Here is a 25,773-nt window from a genome sequence, read left to right as displayed (position 1 = left end):
CAAACTCGGGGTCCCTGAACGATGCCTCTCGAGCCACGACTCACTCAGGCTCTGCCTGATGCTCTGGCATGTGCTGAGGCAGGAGCTCCAGGTATCTGGGGTCCTCTCTGCCTGGGGAATGCGGGGCCTGGGCGATTTGGGGCCTGGGTGTTCCTGGGCACTTGGGCAGGTGTGTCCGAATGCACTGGGACATCACCAGCTCTGGCCTTGCTCTTTCCTGCATGGCTGTTGGGGTCTCCATGCTACCTGGCAGGAAGGTGTTAGTCTTCAGAGGCCCTTTGGGCTGGCTCTTCCCTTCCTGCTGGATCCTTCCTTCTGCCAGCTGCCTGTCCTTGGGCTTTGCCTTCCTAGAAGTCACTGCTCAAGTGTTCTCAGTGGCCAGTCCGTCCCGTCCTCTCCACACAGGATGTGCTGCTATTAATAACCCACAAGTCCCCTTTCCCCTCCTTCCTGCAACTGTAACTGTGGAAAGGGCTGTTGGCTTGACTCCACGCTGGGGGGTTGCCATGTGATTCGGGGGGCTCTCATGGATAATGGGCTCACCTAGTGACTTGGGGGCAAAGGTCAGGTAGTTTGGGAAGAGAGCTGGGATTTGTGTGTCCCAGTGTTCCCCTTGATACTGGCAGTTGTCCTCAGGTTTCTGGGATGGGAAGTTTCTCCTCCATCTGTCCCTCTGTCTGTCTCTCCATATCCTGGCTGCATGGTGCCCCTCAGCTCACCCCACAGTGGCTTCCTCTGAAAAGCAGGCCAAGCTCCCGGACATCTGGCAGAGCATTGGACAAACTTTCTCTTCTCAACGCTCCTGTTTCCTCCCTCCTTCTCTTTCCTCTCCTCTCCTCCCTCCCGCCCCTCCAGGGCTGCTGCCTCCTCCTCCCTCCCTGAATCTGCTGCGTGACTGGAAATAGGCTGAATTAATCAGCAGATTGAAGCTCTGCTCTGCTGCGCCTGATTCTCCGCAGCACCGGGCTCCTTGCTCACACGCTCTCAGCTCTCTCCGTCTCTTCTCTCCTCTTCTCCCTCTCTCTCTCTTCACCCTCCCCCGCTTTGAGGGAGGTGTTGGAAGTTCCTGCAGCTGACTGCTTGTGGCTCAGGCTCTGGCCCATGCTCTTTAAGCAGACAGAGCTATGGATGCCCCATCAGGGCAAAGGCAGCAAAGTGAGTATGCTAGCGGGGCTTTTACGCTTCTCTTAAAAATGCCATGTTCCCTGCTTTGTGTGGGAGTCTCTGGGGTAGCAGTTGCTGTGAGAGTCCTGAAGACAATGCAAAATGGGAGGCTGCTTGAATGAGCCTGGGTAGCCGGGACCTGGGAAGGGGATTGGGAATGAGAACCAGAAGGCCAGTGTGCCTGGGGAGCTGCCAGCCAGGTGCCCGAGCCACCAAGAGCAGGACTGGACCCAAGCCTCCCAGGGTACACCCTGCCAAGGCATGTGAAGACCTGGGTTTCCATGAGCAGGTGACAGAAGCTCAGGGCTGGGATGCCAGCCCTCCTCAGGGCCAATGAAGGCACTTTTTTTGCTGGACCACGTGGGGAACTAAGACAGGAACCACCAGGGCAGGGAGGATTTTTTCCTAGGCCCTGGTGGCTACAGGAGGTGGGAAAGGATGTGGGTGAAAGTGCTAAGGTCAGCATGAGCCAGGAAGAGGAAGCAGCTCCACTTCAGGCTCTGATTTGCCTGGCTGCAGTTAGAGGCCATCTGTGTCTGGCCCAACTCAGAAGAGCGTATAGTGGCTGAATCTCTGCTTCTGTGAATTGGGCATTGTGTGGAGTCCAGCTCTGTGGCCCTTCCATACCTGCACTGACAAAGACAGTGGGAACCCAGAGAGGGGGACAGGCTGGAGACAGGGTCTCAGTATGTTGCCCAGGCTGGTCTCGAACTCCTGGGCTCAGGCGATCCTCTTGCTTCCCAAGGTGCTGGGGTTTCAGGCATGAGCCACCATGCCCAGCCAGCCAGTTCTAATTAACAGTTACCTGTGGTCGTCAAGGCTGAAGGTCAAGGTCTAAATTCATAACCTGCCTACCTGAGCCTAGGGGATCTTGATTCTGTTGCTCCTAAAACAGCTGGAATAGGAAGAAGAGCAGCTGCTGTGCCCAGAACACCATGCAGGATCCCTGAAAGGGAACAGGGCAGCTGGGTGCAGTGGCGAACACCTGTAATCCCAGCACTTTGGGAGGCTGAGGAGGGCAGATTACGAGGTCAGGAGTTCGAGACCAGCCTGGCCAACATAGTGAAACCCCGTCTCTACTAAAAATAACAAAATCAGCAGGGCATAGTGGTGGACACCTGTAGTTTCAGCTACTTGGGAGGCTGAGGCAGGGAAATCACTTGAACCCAGGAGGTGGAGGTTGTAGTGAGCTGAGATCACACCGTTACACTCCAGCCTGGGCAACAGAGCAAGACTCTGTATCAAAAAAAAAAAAAAAAAAGGAGGGGACAGGGCCCAGGCTCTGGGTTACCTGAGTGAGAAACTTGACAGAAGCGGTGCAGGAGAGCTCAGGTGTGTCAGCTCTTGAAGGCGCCTTAGCCTATGCAGGTGCTCAGCCTCAGACCTCCAAAGCTGGGCCTGTTCAGTGGCAGACTCCTTGTGGTTCTGATTTGATGGATAGAGGTCTTTCACCACCCTGCTGTTCCTCCAAATCCCCATGCTCTGTCAGCCTCCCTTTGATGATAGAACAGAAAGAGCAAGCCCTGTGATGGGCGTTTGTTTGCTGCCTGCCTCTCCCGAGTCAGGACTTCCTTACAGCTATGTTATTTTCTGCTCTTGCTCCAGTTAAGCCTGAGCAGTGCAGTGGAATGGGGTTAGTTCTGCCTGAAAAGCATCCATGTAATTTGAGAAGCAGGGCCTCCCTTCCCCTTGGCATGGTGGGAGTTTTTAGCATGCGGGAAGTGCTGAGAATCTCATGTCACCCTTGGGTACTTAAGGCCAGGTTAGATTTTCTTCTCAGCCATCTTGGCCCCAGGAGGCAAGAAAAGGCGACCTCAGCTTGTGTGTGTCAACCCGTATTTCTGTTTCTCAGATCATAAGAACTGCGCCTGTTCCCTTGCTATGCCCTGCCATCGGTGCCCAGGCAGGTCTGGTACGCAGCCTAATCCATGCTTTGGGACAGGCAGGCAGAGCCCACTCACCCACCAACCCATTATGAACTTCCTTCAGAAAGTACAAAGATCTTCCGCTCTTATGTCACATGTCAAAGCTGAGGCACAATGACCAAGAAAGCAGGCCAGGCACAGTGGCTCACGCCTGTAATCCTAGCAATATGGGAGGCAGGAAGATTGCTTGAACCTGGGAGTTCGAGACCAGCCTGGGCAACATAGTAAGACCTCGTCTCTACAAAAAAATTTTTAAAAGGCTAGGTGCAGTGGTTTCCACCTGTAATCCCAGCACTTTGGGAGGCTGAGGTGGGCAGATTACTTGAGCCCAGGAGCTCAAGACCAGCCTGGGCAACATGGCGAAACTCCATCTCTACTAAAAATACAAAAAATTAGCCAGGTGTGGTGGCATCACCTATAGTCCCAGCTACTCGGGAAGCTGAGGTGGGAGAATTACCTGAGCCTGGGAAGTCAAGGCTGCAGTGACCTGTGATGGCACCACTACATTCCAACCTGGGCAACAGGAGTGAGACCATCTCAAAAAAAAGATTAAAAAAACCCAGCTGGTCATGGTGGTACACATGTGTGGTCTTAGCTGCTTAGAGGCTAAGGTGGGAGAATTGCTTGAGCCCAGGAAGCGGGGGCTGCAGGGAGCGAGATTGTGCCATTGTACTCCATCCAGCCTGGGCAACAGAGCAAGACCCTGTCTCAAAAAAGAGAGAGAGAGAGAGCAGTGACTTGTCCCTTAATTCAGACCCCCTGCTGGAGAGGGAAGAGGTGAATGACTGGGCAGTTGAATAAGCTCAGTTGAAGGCTACAAAGAGCAGACTGGCCCAGAAGGCCGGGTCCTCACCACAGGTCTGGCCTGTGCGGGCAAGTGCTTCCTTTGGGCAGCATGTAATTACAGAATGGCTTATTTTTCCTCTACTGTGCTGTCTTTAATTGCCAGTCTGGAGCTGGTGTCCCCGGCCAGACATAACATGTGGGGGCAGATGCACGCAGACAGCCCTGCAGGCGCCCTGCCTGGGAGCATCTGCCACCCTCTGGCCCATACCTCCCACACCTGGAGGGGAGCAGAGCACAGCTTCAAGGTACCTGGAGGTAGAGACAGCAAGAGAGCAGATGATGGCCTTGCGGGGTGAGGAGATCCTGGTTTAGGGCTGCTTGGAATGAGGCAGCAGGTGTCAGGACAGCCACCATGTGGCCCACGGGAATCGATGAATGTCCAAGATCTTCAGGCCTGTCCAGAGGAGGGACACCTCCCTGGCTCTCTGACTACTCCTCTTAGCCTTTTCTCTGCCTTGCTGGAAACTGTCACCTTCCTGAGTGTGGTCCTCATTCTAGGCGGAGCATCTTCCCAGCTGTGTACGGTTGCCTGGTCCTTCCTCTCCTCCTCCCTTCCAGTCCCCATCTTTTGACAGACAGCCTCCCCCTCTGCAGGCCAGCTCTCCCTGCCTCCGTTGTGTTTCTCACTCGATCATTTCTGGAGGCCTGGCCCAGGCATGTGTGTCCTGGGAACACTCACTTCCCTCTCGGTGGCGAGGAAGCTCAGAAGGCTGAGCCTGAAGGGAAGGCACTGGAGGCCAGGGGTCTCTGTATACAGCCTCTGTGTCTCCTAGATCCTCCCTTTCCCTGGGGTGGGAGGAACAGACATCTAGCCCCTCAGACAGAAGGCCTATGGGCTCCTCTTCCTGTTTCTGTTCCTCCCTTACAACCCTCCCTGAAGCTTTCTTTCCCTCCATGTCAGGAGCTCCGGGAGGCAGTAGGACGGGTATAGACATTCATTTGCCCTGGACCGTGGCCTCTTTGGGAGGCCTCAAGATCCTTGCCAAAGGGAGGTGGGTGGGTTGGAGCACAGTATTTACCCATGTGGGGGTATGAGGCCCCTGCCCAGAGGGCCATTTCTTCCTGAGCTGAAATATCCAGTTTATCCCCTCTGGGAAGAGGCAGCTCTTATCTTTATAATCCCCCAAAGCCACTGTGGAGAGCAGGGATTAGGTGAGATTTAGGCAAGGGAGCTGGGGAATCCTGGGGCTGGGCCCACTCTGGAAGCTGAGCCCATCCCTCAGGCCAGCACTGGGGGCTCCACTCAGGCGCATCCCGTGATGCCAGGCTGTGGCAGAGGGACAGCACCCCCTGGCCCAGCAGCCACTTGTGGTTATGGAATGTGTTCCTGCCAGGGCTGAGGCTAGGTTGATGAGGAGGGGGTGTGTGTGGAGACAGGGGGGAAAAAAGGAAGTCCAGAAGGCTAGGGGGCACAGCCAGGGCAGGACTCTGGAAGATGGAGCTGTGGGCCACATGGGGGGCGGGGAGGGCAGTGAGACGAGGCAGCCAGCAGTCACCAGCCCCACAGCCCGTGGCCAAGACTCCTGTATGGCTGCCCCGAGTCCTTTCCTGGTGTCTAAGGTCTAGGGATTCGCTCCTCTTGCTCAGGAGGTTTTCTGGACGGAAGCTCACATGAATGCTCCTCAGGTGGCCCTGGAAAGACTCATTCCTCCTTCAGGCGTTGCCTTTCCTGGGGCTCTTCTTTGTCCCAGGGCCTCAGAGCTGGGGTGTGGTGGCTCATACTTGTAGTCACAGTACTTCAGCAGGCTGAGGAGGGAGGATTGCTTGAGTTCAGGAGTTCAAGACCAGCCTGGGCAATATATCGAGATCCCATCTCTACAAAAAATATGCAAAGAAAATTAGCTGGGTGTGGTGGTTCGCGTCTGTAGTCCCAGCTACTCTGCAGGCTGAGGCAGGAAGATCGCTGGAGACTGAGAGGTGTGAGCTGCAGTGAACCATGTCCACACCACTGCATCCAACCTGGGTAACAGAGCAAGACCTTGTCTCAATTAAAAAAAAAAACAAACTAGGCCGGGCGCAGTGGCTCACGCCTGTAATCCTAGCTCTTAGGGAGGCAGAGGTGGGAGGATAGCTTGAGCCCAGGAGTTCGAGACCTGCCTGGGCAGTAATATAGCAAGACCCCGTTCTCCACAAAAAGGGGGGAAAAAAAGACAAAGAAAAGTATAAGCAAAATTAAAATACAAAATTTTTTGCTCATGCGTGGCTAAAAAAAAAAAAAAGAAACAAAAATCTAACCTGGGATTGGCTTCATCCCCAGAAATTTTGGTTCGTTAGGTCCAGAGTGGAGCCTAGACATCCACATTTTTAAAAGCTGCATGTCTCAGCGACACATTTTGGGCTGACATTCTCTGATTAGGGTGAAACCGTGACTAAGCTGCAGAATGCCTCGGGTTGTCCCTGTTGCTGCTTCATTGGGATCAGTGCATTCATTCATTCATTCATTCACTCAGCAAGTATTCATTGAGCTTGTGTGTGCTGTGCATTGTTTTGGCAGTTGGATGGTGAGGGTGTGTGGAAATGGAAGAATTCAATGCCTGTTTTTTTTTTTTTTTGAGATGGTGTTTCGCTCTTGTTACCCAGGCTGGAGTGCAATGGCGCGATCTCGGCTCACCGCAACCTCCGCCTCCTGGGTTCAGGCAATTCTCCTGCCTCAGCCTCCTGAGTAGCTGGGATTACAGGCACACGCCACCATGCCCAGCTAATTTTTTGTATTTTTAGTAGAGACGGGGTTTCACCATGTTGACCAGGATGGTCTCGATCTCTTGACCTCTTGATCCACCCGCCTCGGCCTCCCAAAGTGCTGGGATTACAGGCGTGAGCCACCGCGCCCAGCGTTCAATGCCTGTTTTTAAGGAATTTGCAGTCTCGCGGGAGAGCCAGGCATGTAAATCTATGATTACAGTTCTGTAAGGTGCAGGCCGCAGGCCAGGTTGCCCAGGACACTGACATATAAACCTCCCCTGAGTGCAACCCTGGGTTTTAGGAAAATGTCCCAGAGGAGGTGATGTTTGAACTGAGTGTTGGAGGAGAAGCAAGAGTTGTCTGTCGAGGTGGGCAGATCACTTGAGGTCAGGAGTTCAAGACCAGCCTGGCCAACATGATGACACCTTGTCTCTACTAAAAATACAAAAAATTAGCTAGGCATGGTGGTGTGCACCTGTAATCTCAGCTACTCGGGAGGCTGAGGTGGGAGAATCACCAGAACCTGGGAGGCGGAGGTTGCAGTGAACCGAGATCGCACCACTGCACTCCAGCCTGGCAGACAAAGCAAGACTCTGTCTCAACCATGCAATCAAAGACTTGCCCATTGCAATAAATTGGGAGATCAGTGGGGAGCACAGCCTGGGTGGGCAGGGAGCCTGGTGGTGGCAGTGGGGAAAGTGAGTTGGGGAACATGGAATATAGAAAGAGGTTTTGTTTTTTAACTTGGCTTTAGAGAGTAGGGTAGGAGGCTGTGCACTTGAACACTTTGTAATTTGGTAGAGATGGACCTGGTCATACCTTGAGGGGCCAGAGCTGGTAGGGGAAGAGATGTGAGGATCCCAGAGGAGGGGAAGGATGAAGGGCCTGGGAAGGGGAGGGTTGGGGCCCCCCTGCCTTGCACAGCCTCGGCCTGGCAGTGACACCGAGCGCCTCCTGCTTGCCTGCAGGGCGAGCCTCCCTCGGCCCTGGGCCTGTCCACAAGGAAGGCCCTCAGCATCCTGAAGGAGCAGCTGGAGGCAGTGCTAGAAGGACATCTCAGGGAGTGGAAGAAGTGTCTGACCTGGAAGGTGAAGCTTCTTCTCGGGGCCGCCAGGGCCTGGCTGGGATGGCAGGGAAGTGTGGGAGGCCCCTACTCAGGGCTGTAATGCACCCTGTCACCCTGGGCGGTGTGACCCAACGGAGGCCTCATGAAATATCAGAAGGCAGCTGTGGTTCCCCTCAGAGTGGCTCCCGAGCCTGCTTGCTGCAGGAGCTCAATAGGCTGGAGCACAGCTGAGGTCAAAGGGAGGGGACCAATGTGCCCATGGGGGCTGGGGAGGGTGCAAGGAGAGGCGGCCAGATTGGAGTGGGACTGGCCTCTCACTGCCCCCTCCCTGTTCCTCCCCAGGAGGTGTGGAGAAGCAGCTTCCTCCACCACAGTAACCGCTGCTCCTGCTTCCACTGGCCAGGGGCCTCGCTCATGCTGCTGGCTGTGCTGCTGCTGCTGGGCTGCTTCGGGGGCCAGCCGGCCGGGAGGTACGCACCCAGGGGCTGCTCCCCAACCTCTCCAGCTGTCCCTTCCATCCTGCTGCATCACTTGGGACAGCCCAGGGCTCCAAGGGGGCTGCCACCTCCAAGCTGCTCCTGGGATGTAAGGGAACCTCCTCAGTTCCCTTGACTGGGGTCAGAGACATAGCTGGTGTCAGGGCACCAGAATGGGACACTCTTTCCACAAGGGACTGGGGTGGGAAGGGGAACTGTGGCCTCGGGGCGGCTGGGTGGGTGAGCCTTCACTCCCTGTGGGTGCCCCTCTCTTTCCTCCCGCCAGCCGTGGGGTGGGGCTGGTGAATGCCTCGGCCTTGTTCCTGTTGCTGCTTCTCAACCTTGTGCTCATTGGGCGGCAAGACCGGCTGAAGCGTCGGGAGGTAGAGCGGAGGCTGCGTGGGATCATCGACCAAATCCAAGGTGAGGTCAAGGGCAGGCATATTGGTGGGAAAAGCTGACCCGGACATATCAGAGCCCTGAGGGCTCCCCTCGTGCACCCCAGCACAGATGGGTTGCCTGTGGCCAGCATTTCAGGGGCTCTTGTCATCTGGGGAGTTAGAAGGATGCCCACCCTCTTTTGAGCAGGGCAGTGAGAGCTGTGGGACGGTGGTGGGTGCCCAGGCAGAGGGCTGGGCAGGCAGGAAGGCTAGGGGTGGCAGGTGGGCTTCTGGGCTGGTTCGTGTTGGAAAACTAACAGGGAAGACCCCCACATGGTGGGAGGATGGTTGGGGTTTTCTTGTTCAAGTCCATCTTGTCTGGTGTTCTGTGCTGGGAGACGTGAGGGTGGACAGAGATACCTGCAGGAATCGGGGTGGGGTAAGGGACCGGGAGCCTGAGGTGGAGCAGCCCAGTTCCAAAAGGGAAGGGACTGGCTTGGATTTCTTTCTTTCTTTCTTTCTTTTTTTTAAGATGAAGTTTTACTCTTGTTGCCCAGGCTGGAGTGCAATAGTGTGATCTTGGCTCACTGCAACCTCTGCCTCCTGGGTTCAAGTGATTCTCCTGCCTCAGCCTCGTGAGTAGCTGGGATTACAGGCATGTCCCACCACGCCCAGCTAATTTTGTATTTTTAGTAGAGATGGGGTTTCTCCATGTTGGTTGGGCTGGTCTTGAACTCCTGACCTCAGGTGATCCGCCCGCCTTGGCCTCCCAAAGTGCTGGAATTACAGGTGTGAGCCACTGCGCCCAGCCAGGAGTTGCTTGGATTTCTGCTTGGCCTTTCATTCAGGTGGTGTTCATGAAGCTTGGCTGTGGATTGAGGGTTGTTTAGGCTCTTTTGAGGGACTGTGGCTCCTGCTGTTCAGGGGCATGTGGTGCTCTGGAGAAGCAGCGCCCGCTCATGAGACCTTCCTCCAACAGAACCGGGCAGTGGATGTTCAGGTGCTAAGTGAGAATCTGTCTTTTCATTCTGAGATGGCTAATTGCAACCATGTGCCAGGCACTGGGAGTGCAATGGTAACAGCAAAAGACGGGCCCTGCTTTCCAGAGCTTAGTCTCCTGTCTGGGAGCATCAGTGGCTCCCTCTTGCTTATGGAATCCATCCCACATGCACACATGGCCTCCCAGAGCCTCCAACGGAGGCTCACCTTCCTCTCCAGCCTCTTCTCTTCCTCCTCATTCTCATGTTAGAACTACTCACCAGTCTTAGACCCACTATGTATCAACCTGCCTCTGTGCCTTTGTCCCCTGTTCTCTGCTGGTGAGGTTCTCCCTCCCTTGTCTCCAGCTGACAAACTCTCACCCATTTTCCAGGCCCATCCCCAATGCTTCCTCTTCCAGGAAGCCACCTCTGATTGCTCCAGCAAGTCAGTTTGCTCCCTCTTCTGGACTCCTGCAGCACGGGGATCTTTGTTAACACTTGGCCGTGTTTGCCTTGTTTGAGTTATCTGTCCACATGTCTCATCTCCCCCACTGGGTCATGGCTCCTTGAGGCCAGAGACCATGTTGTCTCCACCTTGCACCTCTCACAGGCCCTCTGCGCTGTTTGTGAAGTGTATCTGAATGGGATATGGGTACAGAGAAATGACAGTTCCAGTTGTTGAGAGGAGGTAGAGGCACTGGGGCTGGAGTGGCTGGGTAGGGCTTTATAAGGGAGGTGTCCTTGAAAGCAGGGAAGTGTTGGAACAGACCTCTTGGGACAGGAAGTGGGCAGACAGTGCTCAGAAGTGCTGCTATATCTGACTGGGTAGCAGGCAGTGCTCGGAGGTGTTGCTGTATCTGACTGGGGAGCAGGGCTGAGGCTGAGAGGGTTGTTTTCCCCCTTTCCGTTTCCCTCAGATGCCCTCAGGGATGGCAGGGAGATCAAGTGGCCCAGTGCCATGTATCCAGACCTCCACATGCCCTTTGCACCATCCTGGTCCCTGCACTGGGCCTACAGAGACGGACACCTGGTCAACCTGCCAGTCAGCCTGCTGGTTGAAGGAGACATCATAGCTTTGAGGCCTGGCCAGGAATCGTTTGCTTCTCTGAGGGGTATCAAGGTAGCTTGAGGCTTTCCTCTTCCCCGGATGTGCGGTCCACAGGCAGTGGCGGGAGGGGCTCCAGACTTCACCCTGCAGCTTCCGGGCCAGCTCACTGACTTTTTGGCAGAGGCCCCGGAACATCTTCCATCACCCTGCTGTTCTTTTGTTTGTTTTTTGTTTATTTACATTTATTTATTTTTTTTGAGACAGGGTCTCACCCTGTCGCCCAGGCTGGAGTGCAGTGGTGCAATCTCAGTTCACTGAAGCCTCTGCCTCCTGGGTTTAAGTGATTCTCCCACCTCAGCCTCCCCAGTAGCTAGGATTACAGGCACCTGCCACCACACCTCACCTGGCTAATTTTTATGTTTTTTGGTAGAGACAGGGTTTCGCCATGTTGGCCAGGCTGATCTCAAACTCCTGACCTCAGGTGATCCACCTGCCTCGGCCTCCCAAAGTGCTGGGATTACAGGCGTGAGCCACCATGCCTGGTCCCCTGTACTGTTCTTTATTCTAGCTAAGAATCCAGTCCCGCAGGCCCTGCCCCAGTGGACTCTGGACTAACTGATGGTCCCTAACCCCAGGGGAGGTCTGTACTTAGCTGAATTGTCCAGGAAGAGTGGCCTCTGATAGGACCCTCTCGTTGCCCCCACCCTCCCACTTGCTGCCGGCAGGATGACGAGCACATTGTCCTGGAGCCGGGAGACCTCTTCCCCCCCTTCTCCCCTCCACCCTCGCCCCGGGGAGAAGTGGAGAGAGGGCCACAGAGCCCCCAGCAGCACCGGCTTTTCCGTGTCCTTGAGACCCCTGTGATTGACAATGTCAGGTAGGGGTGCCACTCCGCCTCCCCCTGTCCCCGGTACCTTCCATGAAGAGGGGGATGGGACTGACAAGGAAGGGGTTCTGTTCATCTCAAGGTTCTCTTGAGGGCTGGCATCTCCTTAGGCTCCTGTCCTTAGCCTCTTATGAGAATTCTTAGACTAGGTGGGGCCCTCTCCCAATCTCTACTCTGAGGGAACAGCTTTAGAGGTGAACGCAGGCCAGGGCCAGGGCAGAGTGTGGAACTGCAGGACTCATGGTGCTTGAAGAAGCAGTTTCTGGCAGAGAGGCCCAGAATCCTCCCAAGGTGCAGGTTTCTGGCCTCTCCACTGAGTGGGACTGACAGTCACCTCTTTCTGCAGGTGGTGCCTGGATATGGCCCTGTCCCGCCCAGTCACTGCCCTGGACAATGAGCGGTTCACAGTGCAGTCGGTGATGCTACACTATGCTGTGCCCGTGGTCCTGGTGTGTGCGGCGGGGCTGTGCGTCGGGGGCAGGGCAGAGGGCTGGACGTGGAGGGTCTCAGGCCACTCACATGAGCGGGAGTGAACACAGAAGGCCCCAGAGCAAGCTGGCCTGTGGATTAGCAAAGGAAGGGGAGTGGCAGCGCCTGGGTCCCCCTCGAGGCGGGGGAGGGGGTCCAAGGGGTCCAGGCTGTGCTTCTGCTGTTCCCGACAGGCTGGCTTCCTCATCACCAATGCCCTGCGCTTCATCTTCAGTGCCCCGGGGGTCACTTCCTGGCAGTACACCCTCCTCCAGCTCCAGGCAAGGACTGCCCTGTCCTCTCTGTCATGCTTCCCTCTGACCTGAGGGGCTGGCTCTTCTAGTACCCTGGCTGTCCCTCCCTCTCTGCAGCCCAGAGGTCCCCTCAAGCTTCAGCTTAAGAACACCTCTTTCCCTTCTTTCCCTTCCTGCCCCCGAGATAGCTGGCCCTTCCTGCCCAGGGAATGGCCGTGGGGCCAGGGCAGCCCTTCCCTTCCTTCCTCCCCAGGCCCAGAGCTCAGGATCCGTCTGTGTGGTCTGCTCCTTCCCAGGTGAATGGTGTCCTGCCCATCCTCCCCCTGCTCTTTCCAGTCCTCTGGGTTCTGGCAACTGCCTGTGGAGAGGCCCGTGTCCTGGCCCAGATGAGCAAGGCCTCGCCCAGCTCCCTGGTAGGTTTTTTCAAGGCGTCTGGGGGAAGTGACAGGAACAGAAAAAGGGAGTTAGCTATGCCAGAGGACGGGGCAGAAGTCCAGCCTCACCTTGGGCTTGGCATGTTAATCGGCCCAGGCAGCTCTCCAGGGCTCGGGCCCTCTCTATTCCAGAAGAGCCTCCAAGCCAGGCCCTGAGTGAGGGTGAGCGCCTATCCTGGCTTCCATCAGATGGAGAGTCAGGATGACTGGGCCCTTTACCGAAGGGGTTGGGAGTCCCGCTGGTGTGGGCCCCACCTCTGCCAGCTTGGAGAAGCCTGTGTGAAGCCAGCTTTTTCCTCACTGAGGCCCTCACCCTCTCTCCGTGCAGCTGGCTAAGTTCTCAGAGGACACTCTCAGCAGCTATACGGAGGCCGTCTCCTCTCAGGTACAACACTGACCCAGGATGGCTTCTCCCACAGGTCTCTAGAGCCGTAACCCTGGGACTCCCCTATTTATGGCTGCAAAGCCTCCAGCCAGGCTCTTGGAGCCCCATGTCTACCCGCTACATGTGGACATAACCTGGGCCTGTTCCCATTACACATCCACGCCCTGCCCCAGAGAAGTGCCTCTCCACCCCAAGTTCATGGGGCTCCCCTGGATTTCCGCCTAGAGGCCGTCTCCAGGGAAATGAGGCTGAGCCCTGAATGGCCTTGCAGACTTGCCCTCTCCCACCAGGAAATGCTGCGCTGTATTTGGGGCCACTTCCTGAGGGTGCTCCGGGGGACGTCGCCCACGCTGAGCCACAGTTCCAGCCTGCTGCACAGCCTGGGCTCTGTCACGGTGAGGGTGGGCTGTGCGGCGGGGAGGCACCTGTCGTGCCTGTCCTGCTCTCTGGCCAGGCCTGGGCTATCCACCTGCCACTTGAGTGGCCCCTGGGCAGGGTGGGCTAGTGCCAGGCCCCTTTCCCATCCCAACCGCTTTCCATGCAGGTCCTTTGCTGTGTGGACAAACAGGGGATCCTGTCATGGCCAAATCCCAGCCCAGAGACTGTGCTGTTCTTCAGCGGGAAGGTGGAGCCCCCTCACAGCAGCCACGAGGACCTCACGGATGGCCTGTCCACCCGCTCCTTCTGCCATCCCGAGGTAGAGGAGGAGGTACGGCCGGCTCCCGTGGCCCTACTCTGGGCCAGGCTGTTTAGCCTTGGAGCCTGGCCAGGGAGGGTGAGGTTTAGGAGGGCAAAGGAGGGTTCGGGCACCATTGGGAACTGCTGAGCAGGTGAGGTAAAGCCACAGCACAAGGCTGCGAGGGGACCTAGAAGCATCCTGACTCACTGGTCCGCGGGAGCCACCGGTCCTAGGCCTGTGCTCCTCATTCTCTGCAGCCCCATGAACGAGACGCCCTCCTGGCTGACTCCCTGAACAACACCCTGCACCTTTCCAATGAGCAGGAGCGCGGTGACTGGCCTGGGGAGGCTCCTAAGCCCTCTGAGCCCTATTCTTACCACAAAGTGCACGGCCGCAGCAAACACCCATCCGGCTCCAACGTGAGCTTCAGCAGGGACACCGAGGGTGGTGAAGAAGAACCCAGCAAGGTGAGGGGAGGAGGTGGCACAGGGCAGCCACGCCCTCAGCCACGGGCCGTCCTGGCCTCCCTGGCCAGCCTGGCCCCATAGGGTCTGAAAGAGCAGGTGTCCCTGTCCTCTGTCCCGGTCCCTGCTGCGAAATAGACAGAGCCTCCCCTCCATTCTGGTCTCCCTATTGGAACCTTCCAAACACACACCAGGCTTCCTCTCAGAGATGTTCCCTGGCCACAAAAGATTCCTCAACTGTGTCCTCTTTGGTCTGGCCACCCCTCTTTTTGGCTCCTGCCAGTGTCATGAGATTTATTAATAAGTTCCTAGAAGCAGACAGGAGCCCAAGCAGGACAGGAAGCTGATTTCAGGAGGGAGGGGAGGGGGAGAGAGTGGGCAGGAGCTCTCTCCTGGGAAGGGTGCCTTTCAGGGGCAGGAGCCCTCCCCAGCCTTGGGAGGCAGGTGGAGCCAGTGCTGGCTTCCCCACATCCCCTCCCGGGCTGAGGCTTCCCTCCATGTCTCCCCTAGACCCAGCCTGGGATGGAGGGCGACCCCTATGAAGCAGAGGACTTTGTGTGCGACTACCACCTGGAGATGCTGAGCCTGTCCCAGGACCAGCAGAACCCCTCCTGCATTCAGTTTGATGACTCCAACTGGCAGCTGCACCTCACGTCCCTCAAACCCCTCGGCCTCAATGTGCTGTTGAACCTGTGTAACACCAGCGTCACCGAGCGCCTGTGCCGGTTCTCCGACCACCTGTGCAACATCGCCCTGCAAGAGAGCCACAGCGCCGTGCTGCCCGTGCATGTGCCCTGGGGCCTCTGTGAGCTCGCCCGCCTCATTGGTACGGGCCTCCCTGGCAGGGATGGCTGGCTGGACTTGCCTCCTAGAAGAGGCCCAGCACCGACTCATCGTGGGACTTCATGGACCTGGCTGGGCATTGCCAGGGCATGGCCCTAAGTTCCTGTCCCCTGCCTTGCAGGCTTCACTCCTGGGGCCAAGGAGCTCTTCAAGCAGGAGAATCACCTGGCACTGTACCGCCTCCCCAGTGCCGAGACAGTGAAGGAGACTTCGCTGGGGCGGCTCTCCTGTGTCACCAAGCGGCGCCCTCCCCTCAGCCACATGATCAGCCTCTTCATTAAAGACACCACCACCAGTGAGTCCCACCCACCTCAGCCAGCACCAGGCCAGACTTTCCAGAACGTGCTTGGCAGGGGGGCTCTGTCCATCCCTGCCCATTGCTAGGGAGGCCTGGGCAGAGGAACAGTGGGCTGCTTCCAAAGTGCTTTGCTGTGGCAGGGGCTGGACTTGGGGACTATGGCTGGGATGGTGTTGGCTGCAGAGGCTGGGATTGCCCAGAGGATGGGAATATGGTGTCTGCATTCCAAGCGCAGTAGCCTTGCAGAGCCTGCTTGATCGTGAGTCCCAGGGAGGCTCCTCCTCTGTCAGGGGCTCCTCAGCGCCCTTCTCTAGGAGGACAGCGTGCTGCCTGTCAGGTCAGAGCGAGGGTGGGGGGCTGCTTAGCGACACTCAAGAGTCTGACCTCTTTCCCCCAGGCACAGAACAGATGCTGTCCCATGGCACTGCTGACGTGGTCTTGGAGGCCTGCACAGACTTCTGGGATGGAGCTGACATCTATCCTCTCTCGGGATCAGACAGGTGGGTGAGGAAGTGCAGGCCAGCAGCAAGAGCAGCCGCTCTGCTGGTGCCCCTGCCCTTCACAGGCAGGACCACTCACCTCACCTCTGCCTGCTTCCCTGGCAGAAAGAAAGTGCTGGATTTCTACCAGCGAGCCTGCCTGTCTGGGTATTGCTCCGCCTTCGCCTACAAGCCCATGAACTGTGCCCTGTCCTCTCAGCTCAATGGCAAGTGCATCGAGCTGGTACAGGTGCCCGGCCAGAACAGCATCTTCACTACGTGCGAGCTGCCTAGCACCATCCCCATCAAGCAGAACGCCCGCCGCAGCAGCTGGAGCTCTGATGGTACTTCGTGTGTCTGTCCAGCGGGGCCAGTGCTGGGGCTCCCCTGGGCTGCAGAAGCCCAGGACACAGGGAGGGTTTCCAGAGGGCCCTGGCACCCACCACAGCAAAGGGTGCAGTGGCCACAGCCCCAGGCTGGGACGTTAGTGCGACACTATCCAGTGACATGGGGAGTCCCTTAGTTTTCTCCCTTACCAGGAGATGCTCATTTTGCCTGCCTCTGCGGTTGGTTATGATGCTCAGGTGGATAGCGTGTGCATCAGAGTGCTTTCCTGGGAAGTTACCAACCAGCGTTCATGCAGCATTAAGCTTGGCAGAATCAGACAGGATACCAGGTCTCTCACCTTGTTGGTGCAGAGGGGCCCAGAGAACCCAAGAGACCGTGAACTGAAGCAGTCGCTGAGGGTGGGGCCAGTACCCCAGCCCTGGAGCGGGACTGAGCAGGAGCTAAAGCCATGCCCTGTCATGGCTCCCAGCTCAGCCACCTGACTGATGCCTACTTTTTATTGTCTTTCCTCCTGTGTCTGTCGGCGCCTTCTGTGTCTTGGCTGTGTGTGTGCGTGCGGTTGTGTGTGGTCCCCTGGGGCCTGCGTGCTCATTGATTTGGGTGTGGCATCTGTGCGTGTGGCCCCGGCTGCCTCCTGGAATCTGCCTGTTCCTGGATGTCCTGATTGGGCTGTGTCCTGTGTGCCCTGGCTGGGCTTTGTGCCTCGTGCCTGCCTGAAGAAGGGATCGGGGAGGTGCTGGAGAAGGAAGACTGCATGCAGGCCCTGAGCGGCCAGATCTTCATGGGCATGGTGTCCTCCCAGTACCAGGCCCGGCTGGACATCGTGCGCCTCATCGATGGGCTGGTCAATGCCTGCATACGCTTCGTCTACTTCTCTTTGGAGGATGAGCTCAAAAGCAAGGTGGAGAGAGCCATCCCCTCTGCCACCACCAACTCTGTTTCCCACGGGCTTTTGGGCCCGTATGTTCAAGGCCGTCTGCTTTTCACAGGTGTTTGCAGAAAAAATGGGCCTGGAGACAGGCTGGAACTGCCATATCTCCCTCACGCCCACCGGTGACATGCCTGGCTCTGAGATCCCCCCTTCTAGCCCCAGCCATGCAGGCTCCCTGCATGATGACCTGAATCAGGGTAAGGGCAAAGGCGTGGGGTGGGGATGGGAGGTTTCCCCTCCTCAGAGCCACAGCCAGGAAGAGCCTCCAGAGAGCCTTCCGGATAAGTACATTCCCTTGGGAAATGGCTCTGATGTCCCTGCAGGAAACGGCAGTCAGCAGGGAGGAGTGGAGACGGAGGCAGGAAATTCTCTGCCATCTGCAGGGCAAGGACAGGCCCACAGAAGGCTGACCCCAAGGTGAGGGAGAGGCTCTTGTCCCCACAGTGTCCCGAGACGATGCAGAAGGTCTCCTCCTCATGGAGGAGGAGGGCCACTCAGACCTCATCAGCTTCCAGCCTACGGACAGTGACATCCCCAGCTTCCTGGAGGACTCCAACCGGGTACGATGGCAGCATCTGTCTCACATGTCCTTGTAGTGGCCCCATAGCTGGTCGAGGGGAGAGGTAGTGGGCAGGCACATGAAGGGGAGGCATGCTGATCCCCATCCTGAAGCCACTGGCATCTCTGCTTTCTCCAGGCCAAGCTGCCCCGGGGTATCCACCAAGTGCGGCCCCACCTGCAGAACATTGACAACGTGCCCCTGCTAGTGCCCCTTTTCACCGACTGCACCCCGGAGAGTGAGTACTGTGGCCAAGGGTACTTGGGCAGCCTGATCCCTTCAGCTGAGCTCTGCCTGGGTCTGGACACCCCGTGGGCTCTGGAGGGATGTAGGTTTCCCATGCTGGGAGCGAAGGAACCTGGGCTGGGATCAGCCGGGGAATCCTGTGGGTTGGAGTCAAGAGTGCCGATGTTCACATGATCCCGCTGCTGGGCGTTGGGATTGTTTCAGAGAGGGGCTGCCCTCCTGTTGCCTCCCACTCTCTTGTCCTGTGGGTAGAGACCCAGCGCCCACGTGGCGCTCTGCCTGCCTGACTCTTGTGCCCTCATATGCCATCCTCAGCCATGTGTGAGATGATAAAGATCATGCAAGAGTACGGGGAGGTGACCTGCTGCCTGGGCAGCTCTGCCAACCTGCGGAATAGCTGCCTCTTCCTCCAGAGCGACATCAGGTCAGGGCAGGACCCTGGAGCCTGTGGGCCAGCCTCTACCTCCCAGACTGCGATGGGCCTGCATGGGGCTGGGGGTGTGTACCACGGCTGACCTCGCCGTAGCGGAGACCAATGCACCTGGGCATGGTGGGAGAAGGAGGGGGTGCCCAGTCCTGTGGGAGATGCAGCTGAAGGGTGTGTGTCCCCCATCCTGAGCAGCATTGCCCTGGATCCCCTGTACCCATCCCGTTGCTCCTGGGAGACCTTTGGCTACGCCACCAGCACCAGCATGGCCCAGGCCTCGGATGGCCTTTCTCCCCTGCAGCTGTCGGGGCAGCTCAATAGCCTGCCCTGCTCCCTGACCTTTCGCCAAGAGGAGACCATTAGCATCATCCGGCTCATCGAACAGGTGGGAGCTTTGGCAGGCGAAGGAGAAGCATGCAGGGCCCGCCTGGGGTGGGAGTAGTAGCACAGGACCTGTTTGGACCCAGGGACCTCATGCCCCAGCCTTCCAAGCGGGGCCTTTTCAGGCAGTTACATTAGCCTCTGCTCCCCTCATAGGAGCATCCTGGGCGTCTGGCTCTTGGCTGAAGTGTGTCAGTTGTTGGGCCTGGGAGAGGCCAGGCAGACCCAGGCCATAATGTGTACCTCTCGGTCCATAGGCTCGGCACGCCACCTATGGCATCCGTAAGTGCTTCCTCTTCCTGCTGCAGTGCCAGCTGACTCTCGTGGTTATCCAGGTGAGGTGGGGCCCGCACAGGCATCGCCCCTGTGCCACTCACCACCTTCACTCAGGGGCCAGCTGAGAATCTGAGGAGGGAGGCTGGGGGTAACAGCATAGTCCAGGGGTCCCCTAGAGCCTCTGTGAAGCTCCTGGGCTTTCCAAGATGACCTCACTGGCAGAAGAGTATTCCCTCTGGCCCCAGTTCCCTCTGGCAGGATGTGAGCATCTATCTGGGCCCAGGGCAAGGCAGCTCGGGGGCTCCTGTGCCCTTATTTTGTGCCTGAATCGAACTGTGGCTCTTGGCTTCTTTCCTACTCTAGTTCCTTTCTTGCTTGGTCCAGCTGCCACCACTCCTGAGTACCACCGACATCCTGTGGCTGTCCTGCTTTTGCTACCCTCTGCTCAGGTGAGAGGCCATGCAGCTCCCCTACCCCCCATGTCCAAGCAGGACGGGGGTCTGGATGTCACTGTGCAGCCCCAGGAGCCCAGGGTTCTGGAACTGCTCAGGGCTCACCTTCTCTGGTACAGGAGGCACGGAGGGAACCTCCTTTGCTTTTTTTTTTTTTTTTTTGAGACAAGAGTCTCGCTCTGTGGCCCAGGCTGGAGTGCAGTGGCGTGATCTCGGCGCACTGCAACCTCTGCCTCCCAGGTTCAAGCAGTTCTCCTGTCTCAGCCTCCTGAGGAGCTGGGATTACAGGCACCCGCCATCACACCCAGCTAACTTTTGTATTTTTAGTAGAGATTGGGTATTTCACTGTGTGGGCCAGGCTGGTCTCGAACTCCTGACCTCATGATCCACCTGCCTTGGCCTCCCAAAGTGGAGGGATTATAAGCGTGAGCCACCACATCCAGCCTTTTTTTGAGACAGAGTCTTACTCTGTCGCCCAGGCTGGAGTGCGATGGCACAATCTCTGCTCACTGCAACCTCTGCCTCCTGGGCTCAAGTCATTCTCCTGCCTCAGCCTCCTGAGTGGCTGGGATTACAGGTGCTCACAACCACGCCCAGCTAATTTTTGTATTTTTAGTAGAGATGGGGTTTTGCCATGTTGGCCAGGCTGGTTTCAAACTCCTGACCTCAAATGATCTACCTGTCTTGGCCTCCCAAAGTGCTGGGATTACAGGTGTGAGCACTGCGCCCGGCCTTTATCTTATTTCATCCCCTCACCAGACTTGACCTCACGCTCGACTCCCTAGAAGCTCCCTCTGTGAGAACTGGGGGACAGAGGATCACTGTCACCATCCCTGTACCTTATCTCTGCTTTTCAGCATCTCGCTGCTGGGGAAGCCCCCCCATAGCTCCATCATGTCTATGGCAACAGGGAAAAACCTTCAGTCCATTCCTAAGAAGGTAAGCGAAGCAGACCCTGTGAGCCTTGCAGGTGAGCATGGAAGGGACTGAGGAGTGCAGGAGGAGAGAGGGCCTAATCTGGAAGGCTCTGGACAGGGACTCCAGCAGAACTGGGAAGTGAGCATTCGGTTCCCAGTCATCCCCCAGATCAAAGAGGAGGTGGTGGCACAGAGCTGGGAAAGATCCTCGGTGGGGCGTGAGCTCTCTATCCCCCCAGGCCCGACCATTTACTAAAAGCCTGTTGAATATGTGGAAGAGCCAGGAGTGGCCGGCAAAGGGGCTATGTGCCCCAGGAGTGACCCAGCCTTGTTCCCCGGCAGACTCAGCACTACTTCCTGCTCTGCTTCCTACTCAAGTTCAGCCTCACCATCAGCTCGTGCCTCATCTGTTTTGGCTTCACGCTGCAGAGCTTCTGTGACAGCTCCCGGGCCCGCAACCTCACCAACTGCTCATCCATCATGCTGCCCAGGTGAGTCCCAGCCCCGAGAGCCATCATCGCCTACGTCACTTTGCGGCTTCCTCCCTCCCCACCCCAGCCTACCTCCCTGCGACGCCAGAGGGGCTGAGCCCACGCCTCGCTTTAGCAGCAACAACGACAGGGCTCCATCCTGGTTTGAGGACTTTGCCAACGGACTGCTGTCGGCTCAGAAGCTCACAGCCGCCCTGATTGTCCTGCACACTGGTGAGGGGGCTCTCTGGGAGGGTGCAGATGATGGTGGGGAGGGGCCCCACTGTGGAAGTCTGACCCCACATTGCCCCACTTTCCCCAGTCTTCATTTCTATCACCCATGTGCATCGCACCAAACCCCTGTGGAGAAAGAGCCCCTTGACCAACCTCTGGTGGGCCGTGACAGTGCCTGTGGTGTGAGTATTGCTAGGATGGAGGGGTAGAGTGGGGCTGGGGAGGAGAGGGGCTCTGGCGGGCAAGGACTGGAGGGCGGGACCGGGGCCAGGGGTTTAACCATGCCCTGCTTGAGCTAATTGTACTGGGAAGAGGAGGGAAGGAAGAAGGCAGTGTCAGGGTTCACACAGGGCCTCCAACTCCCGCAGGCTGCTGGGTCAGGTGGTCCAGACAGCTGTGGACCTGCAGCTGTGGACACACAGGGACAGCCATGTCCACTTTGGCCTGGAGGACGTGCCCCTGCTGACGTGGCTCCTGGGCTGCCTGTCCCTGGTCCTTGTGGTGGTCACCAATGAGGTCGTGAAGCTACATGAGATTCGGTGAGCTGCCAGCAGGGTGCCTCCCTCTGGGCTCAACCATGTTCCATAAACCCGTCACTCCTTTGGTGACACTCCCCCACCTTTCCGCTGCCCGTCCCTCCCTCCTCCTCTGCTGTCCTGCCCAGGCCCCTGGTCTAAGGATCTTTGCCAACCTGTACTTTAATCTCCTGCCCTGCCAGGGTCCGAGTCCGCTACCAGAAGCGACAGAAGCTGCAGTTTGAAACTAAGCTGGGCATGAACTCTCCCTTCTGAGCCCCTGGCTGTGGTGGCCACAGTTGCCTCCATCCCTGGGGCTAAAGCCAGACCCATTTCTGAACAGGGGAGTTGGTATCATGAATGTTTCCGGGTTTGCTCCTACACCCGTGGCACTGGAAGCCCAGCTCCCCGCATCAGACCCCGCTGTCTCCCTGAGCCCTGGGGCTTACTGTGGAGGAGCCGACGGGCTGGGCCCTCGGCCAGTCCTGGCTCTTCCCTGGGCCTCACCAGAGGCGCTCTTGAATGTATGGCCTCAGGTGCTCCTTAGAGGGGCCCTCACCCCCTCACCTGTGGGCTGCCCCCTTGGGGACCCCTTGCCCCCCAGTGCCTCTGCTTGTGGGTCCCTGGACATGGCCTTGAAGTGAACCTTCTTTGGAGGAGCAACAGCAGCAGCAGCCTTGGCTGATGTGTCCAACTCCCAAGGCTGCCGTGGAGGGCAGGGTGGTGCTGCATGCTCCCCATCCCATCCTCCTGGGGCAGGGGCCTGGAAGTGGCCCCAAGTGCCTCCCCTTCCTCCCTCTGTGGGGGAGTCTCCCACCTGATGAAGATGGAGCAGGGCCCCCGCTTCGCCCTGGAGCCTCTTCCTGTGCCTGGCTCAAGCTGCCTGCCTATGTCTTGGGGAATCTGGCCTAGGTCTCCTCAGCCCCTGCCCCAGTTCTGGGTGAAGTTTCTACTGGTGTATATTTTTTACTGGAAATCAGCCTTTTAGGAATGAATGTAGACTGGTTTGTATTAAAACGTGTCAATTGCTTAAGAAACACCTGTGGCTGGTCCGTAAGGCCACTCCAGGGTCTGCCCACCCACGGCGGTGGCTGGCAAAGGGAGGCCTAAGCCTTCCTCCATCTACACTGGCAGGTCTCTCAGGTCTGGCTCAGGTGAAACCTGTGGGGTCAGGGTTCCCCGTGTCACAGAGGCAAACACACAGCCCAGTCACGTGGAATGGTATTTTCATTGGTGTTAGTTAGGGCAAGAGGTTAATGGTTACAGAGCCAGGGCCTGGGCCAATGGGGTCAGGCTCCCAGCCCTCAGGTGGGCAGCGGGGGCTTCTGCTGTAGTCTGAGGCCCCTCTCCCATTGCGTCCTCTCAGGCAATTAATAGAATAAATTCCATTTAAAATATATGCATTTCTCTCTGCTTAAAAAATAACATTTACAATGGAAAAGTTGGACTTGTGGGATCTGTTAACCCCACTGCCTCCCACCCCTGCCAGCTCTGCCTCAGCGAGGGAAGGCGGGGGCAGGAGGTGTGTATTTACATGTCCTCTGTACACCTATGGAGGGCGGGGGCTCGGCCAGACACATGCCTCCTTTGGCCTCTGAGGGCTTGGGCAGCACGGTGGGTGGCAAGAGGCTTCCCTTGGCACAGTGACTTGGGACACAGGCTGGGGGTTACAGAGAAAGCACCCCCAAAGCCCTACCATCCCCCCTGAGGAGAGAGCTCTTACCAGGGTCCCTGTCCGGGAGCAGGACTCTTGAATGTATGGCCTTACCCCAGTCAGATCACCCTGGGAGGGGCTTTGCTGAGATGCAGTGGAGGCCCCTCGCTAGTCAGGTGCTGATAAGGTGGGCCTGTCCCACAAGAGCTGCGACGCCCACAGCTGCTGGCTTACGGTGGGAAGGGGCTCTGCTAGGAGGGGCACTTCAGCCTGACCAGCCCTTGTCCCATCCCTAGGGTGGCAGGGGACCCTTCTTTTTTTTTTTTTTTAGAGGACAGGGGCCTCTTCTGTGCTGGGGCAAAGGCAGTGGACGTCGGCAGGTCATAGTGGGCACTGCTGGAGGGCTCAGTCCAGCATGGCGTCCAGCTGGTCAGCCAGGGCGTCGAACATGGTGCTGATGTCATCCAGAATGTGCTTGGTGGAGGCGCTGGGGGCGCTGCAGCAAGGGAAGGACATGGTCAGGTCAGCCAGTGGCCTGCACCCCAATGGCCCTGGGGCAGGAGGCTGTCATAACTCCTGGAGGCTCAGGGAGGCAAGGGACATCCCAGGCTCATATGCCTCTTAAATGGGAGCTACTAGGATTCCCTGAAGGTCAGATCTGGGTGACTCCAACACCTGGCCTCTTATCCCATTAGTGCCTGCGATGTCCCCCTCCAACATCCCCAGGAGCTCCGGGCAGAGGGCGCAGGGACCGCTATTTCTCCGCAGCCTTCTCTCCCTCCCCTGCCAGCCCCCCTCACCCCTCTTGCTCCTTGGTGCCAATGCTCTTCTCTGCAGCTCTCAGTGCAGCTGCCAGGGACGAGCTGGTCTGCTCCAGTCTCTGCTGGGCCTGGCCTGGGCCCACAGTCCCAGTGCTCTCAGGCCGTGGAGGAGGCACTGGACGGGGGCCGAGCCGGGGCGCTAGCTTTGGGCCAGAAAATGCCAGCTGGGTGCAGGCCACCGATACAGGCTTGGGGGCTGTTCCTGCAGAGACAAAAAGGTTGGCCTGGGACTTGGCTGGACCGGACGTAACCCTGCCAGCAGTGCCTCTCACACAGGCCTCGCCTCTTACCTGCTCCAGGCACCTTGAGGAGGGCAGCAGGGGCAGCTGGGGGTTCTGTGTCCCCATTCCGCTGACTAGCCGCTGAGCTCTCCAGCCCCGGCCCTGGGCAGGGCAGCACTGAGGGCTGTGTGGCAGGGCTGCGAGCAAGGGGGGCTGGGGCTCCTTGGGCTGGAAGGCTGCTGGGCTCAGGCTGAGGAAGGCTAGGAGAAGCTGAAGGAGACTCGCCAGGAGCTGGGGAGGGCAGGGGGGCAGCAGGGCCAGGCGTGGCGCTGGCCACTCCGAAGGCCAGCAGGGCGGTCTGCAGCGGCTCTCTCTCCCGGCACTTGGGCCTCCGCTTTACAGTGTCTGATTCCGTGAGGTTGAAATCGAGGCCCGGGGGCACGGATGTCTCTCGGGGTGGGGGGCCAGCGGGCTTTGGCCGCTGTTTGATGGTCAGGTTCCCTTCCTCTGCAAATGGCAGCCCTTCCCCAGAGCTGCCCCGAGATGGGGTCGTCTCCTCGGGGCCTGGCTCCTCCTCCTCCGTGTCCGATGAGGGCCCCGATGGGGCAGGTGGGCCAGGGGGCTCTGAGGGGCCAGCGGGTTCACTCAGTGTTCGCCTTCGGGGCCCTGAGGCCCCCTCCTTGGGCCCTGGGCTCCCGTCTAGGGGAGGTGGCTCTGGGGTAGGGCCAGAGACAGAGCTGAGGCGCTTGGGGGGTGGGGGTGGGGGGCCTTTGCGCCGGGCCCGCAGGGCGAAGGACTGGCTGCGAGGAGTCCCCCGAGCTGGGGTCGGGGTGGTGCTAGGACTGGTCCGGGCAAGGGTGCTGTGTCCTGGCCGCCGGGTAAGGGTGGCATAACTGCCCAGGGTACTGCCCACTGGCCCTTCGGCTTCCCCCTCAGCGTCCCCCTCCGCGGGGCCAGGGCGGCTCAGGCTGTGGGACCGGCGCTTAGGTCGAGGCGGGTCTGGGGGAGTGGCAGGGGGCCCAGCCAAGTAGGAGAAGGCCCAGGGTGCGCCAGGAGGTGGCCCTGGGGCCGGGCTGGAGGGGGAGCCCTGGGGGCTCATAAAAACATAGGGTGGGGGTCCTTGGCCAGGAAGTAGGGTACAAAGCTTAGGGGGCCGCTCTGTGCCCTCTGGAAGGTTCCTCTCTTGGAGGATGCTAGGATCTCCACCGCTGGGCTGTAGGGTAGGCTGTTCCTGTGAGTGGCCAGACCCCTGTGAGCGTGCCCCGATGCTCTCCTGGCTGGGAGAGCGGGCAGGTGGGAGGGGGAGTGGCTCAGGGCCACCCCCTGCCATGGCTGCCTGTAGCTCTGGGCTCAGCTCGCTGCCCTGGAAGGTGAGGAGCCGTGGGCCGGCGGTAGCTGGGCCTTCCCCATTCTCCAGGCCCTCGATGGCCATCAGCTCTGGACCCTTGGCCAGCTGGCGCCCACCTTCGCCGAGGGCCTCTCCCTGCAGCAAGCCCCGCCGAAGCTCTGCCAGCCGCTTCACCCCCAGCATAAGCTTCTTCTGATGCCCTGAGATGGAAACAGA

The 25,773-nt window shown here is 58.3% G+C and overlaps 2 protein-coding genes across 8 annotated transcripts in view; one reads left to right on the top strand and one right to left on the bottom strand.

Annotated features, from left to right (window-relative positions):
* The first annotated feature begins 247 nt into the window (after window positions 1-247).
* On the top strand, window positions 248-22,912 carry TMEM94 (transmembrane protein 94). Of its 4 annotated transcripts, none has more exons than XM_021670903.2 (31): window positions 248-1,155; window positions 7,586-7,705; window positions 8,026-8,153; window positions 8,446-8,582; window positions 10,437-10,639; window positions 11,293-11,444; window positions 11,800-11,902; window positions 12,116-12,202; window positions 12,472-12,588; window positions 12,938-12,994; window positions 13,285-13,389; window positions 13,539-13,691; window positions 13,931-14,140; window positions 14,648-14,963; window positions 15,102-15,275; window positions 15,676-15,778; window positions 15,884-16,101; window positions 16,828-17,006; window positions 17,095-17,233; window positions 17,481-17,596; window positions 17,734-17,833; window positions 18,157-18,265; window positions 18,464-18,653; window positions 18,907-18,984; window positions 19,289-19,374; window positions 20,235-20,316; window positions 20,637-20,785; window positions 20,904-20,998; window positions 21,087-21,180; window positions 21,367-21,537; window positions 21,717-22,912. In XM_021670903.2, the coding sequence occupies exons 1-31, from the start codon at window positions 1,102-1,104 to the stop codon at window positions 21,787-21,789; spliced, it is 4,098 nt and encodes a 1,365-aa protein (XP_021526578.2). In that variant the 5' UTR covers window positions 248-1,101; the 3' UTR covers window positions 21,790-22,912. The 4 variants fall into 4 exon arrangements, with proteins under 4 accessions (XP_021526578.2, XP_021526577.2, XP_021526576.2 ...); XM_021670902.2 differs by having other exon boundaries at window positions 250-1,155; window positions 16,825-17,006; XM_021670901.2 differs by having other exon boundaries at window positions 250-1,155; window positions 13,539-13,703; window positions 16,825-17,006.
* Window positions 22,723-25,773, bottom strand: part of CASKIN2 (CASK interacting protein 2) — a 15,303-nt gene continuing 12,252 nt past the window's right edge. For all 4 annotated transcript variants that reach the window (XM_064369526.1, XM_064369527.1, XM_064369528.1 and 1 more), the window contains 3 exons: window positions 24,279-25,757; window positions 23,968-24,190; window positions 22,723-23,663 (listed from right to left, as the gene is read on the bottom strand). In XM_064369526.1, the coding sequence (XP_064225596.1) occupies window positions 23,573-23,663; window positions 23,968-24,190; window positions 24,279-25,757 (1,793 nt within the window). In that variant the 3' untranslated portion in view covers window positions 22,723-23,572. The remainder of the gene's footprint in view (window positions 23,664-23,967; window positions 24,191-24,278; window positions 25,758-25,773) is intronic.

The sequence above is a fragment of the Aotus nancymaae genome, unplaced genomic scaffold (assembly GCF_030222135.1).
Source record: "Aotus nancymaae isolate 86718 unplaced genomic scaffold, 86718_ANA_hifiasm-v0.15.2.pri h1tg000089l, whole genome shotgun sequence".
Taxonomy (NCBI): Eukaryota; Metazoa; Chordata; class Mammalia; order Primates; family Aotidae; genus Aotus; species Aotus nancymaae.
This window is presented reverse-complemented; position numbering and strand designations above follow the sequence as displayed.

What these genes read in the sequence shown, in the direction of transcription:
- TMEM94 (XM_021670900.2), top strand. Translation starts at nt 1,102, where the DNA reads ATGCTCTTTAAGCAGACAGAGCTATGGATGCCCCATCAGGGCAAAGGC. An exon ending in TCCTGGAGGACTCCAACCGG is followed by an intron (nt 17,597 to 17,733) that starts GTACGATGGCAG and finishes TGCTTTCTCCAG; the next exon opens with GCCAAGCTGCCCCGGGGTAT. An exon ending in CACCGACTGCACCCCGGAGA is followed by an intron (nt 17,834 to 18,156) that starts GTGAGTACTGTG and finishes TGCCATCCTCAG; the next exon opens with CCATGTGTGAGATGATAAAG.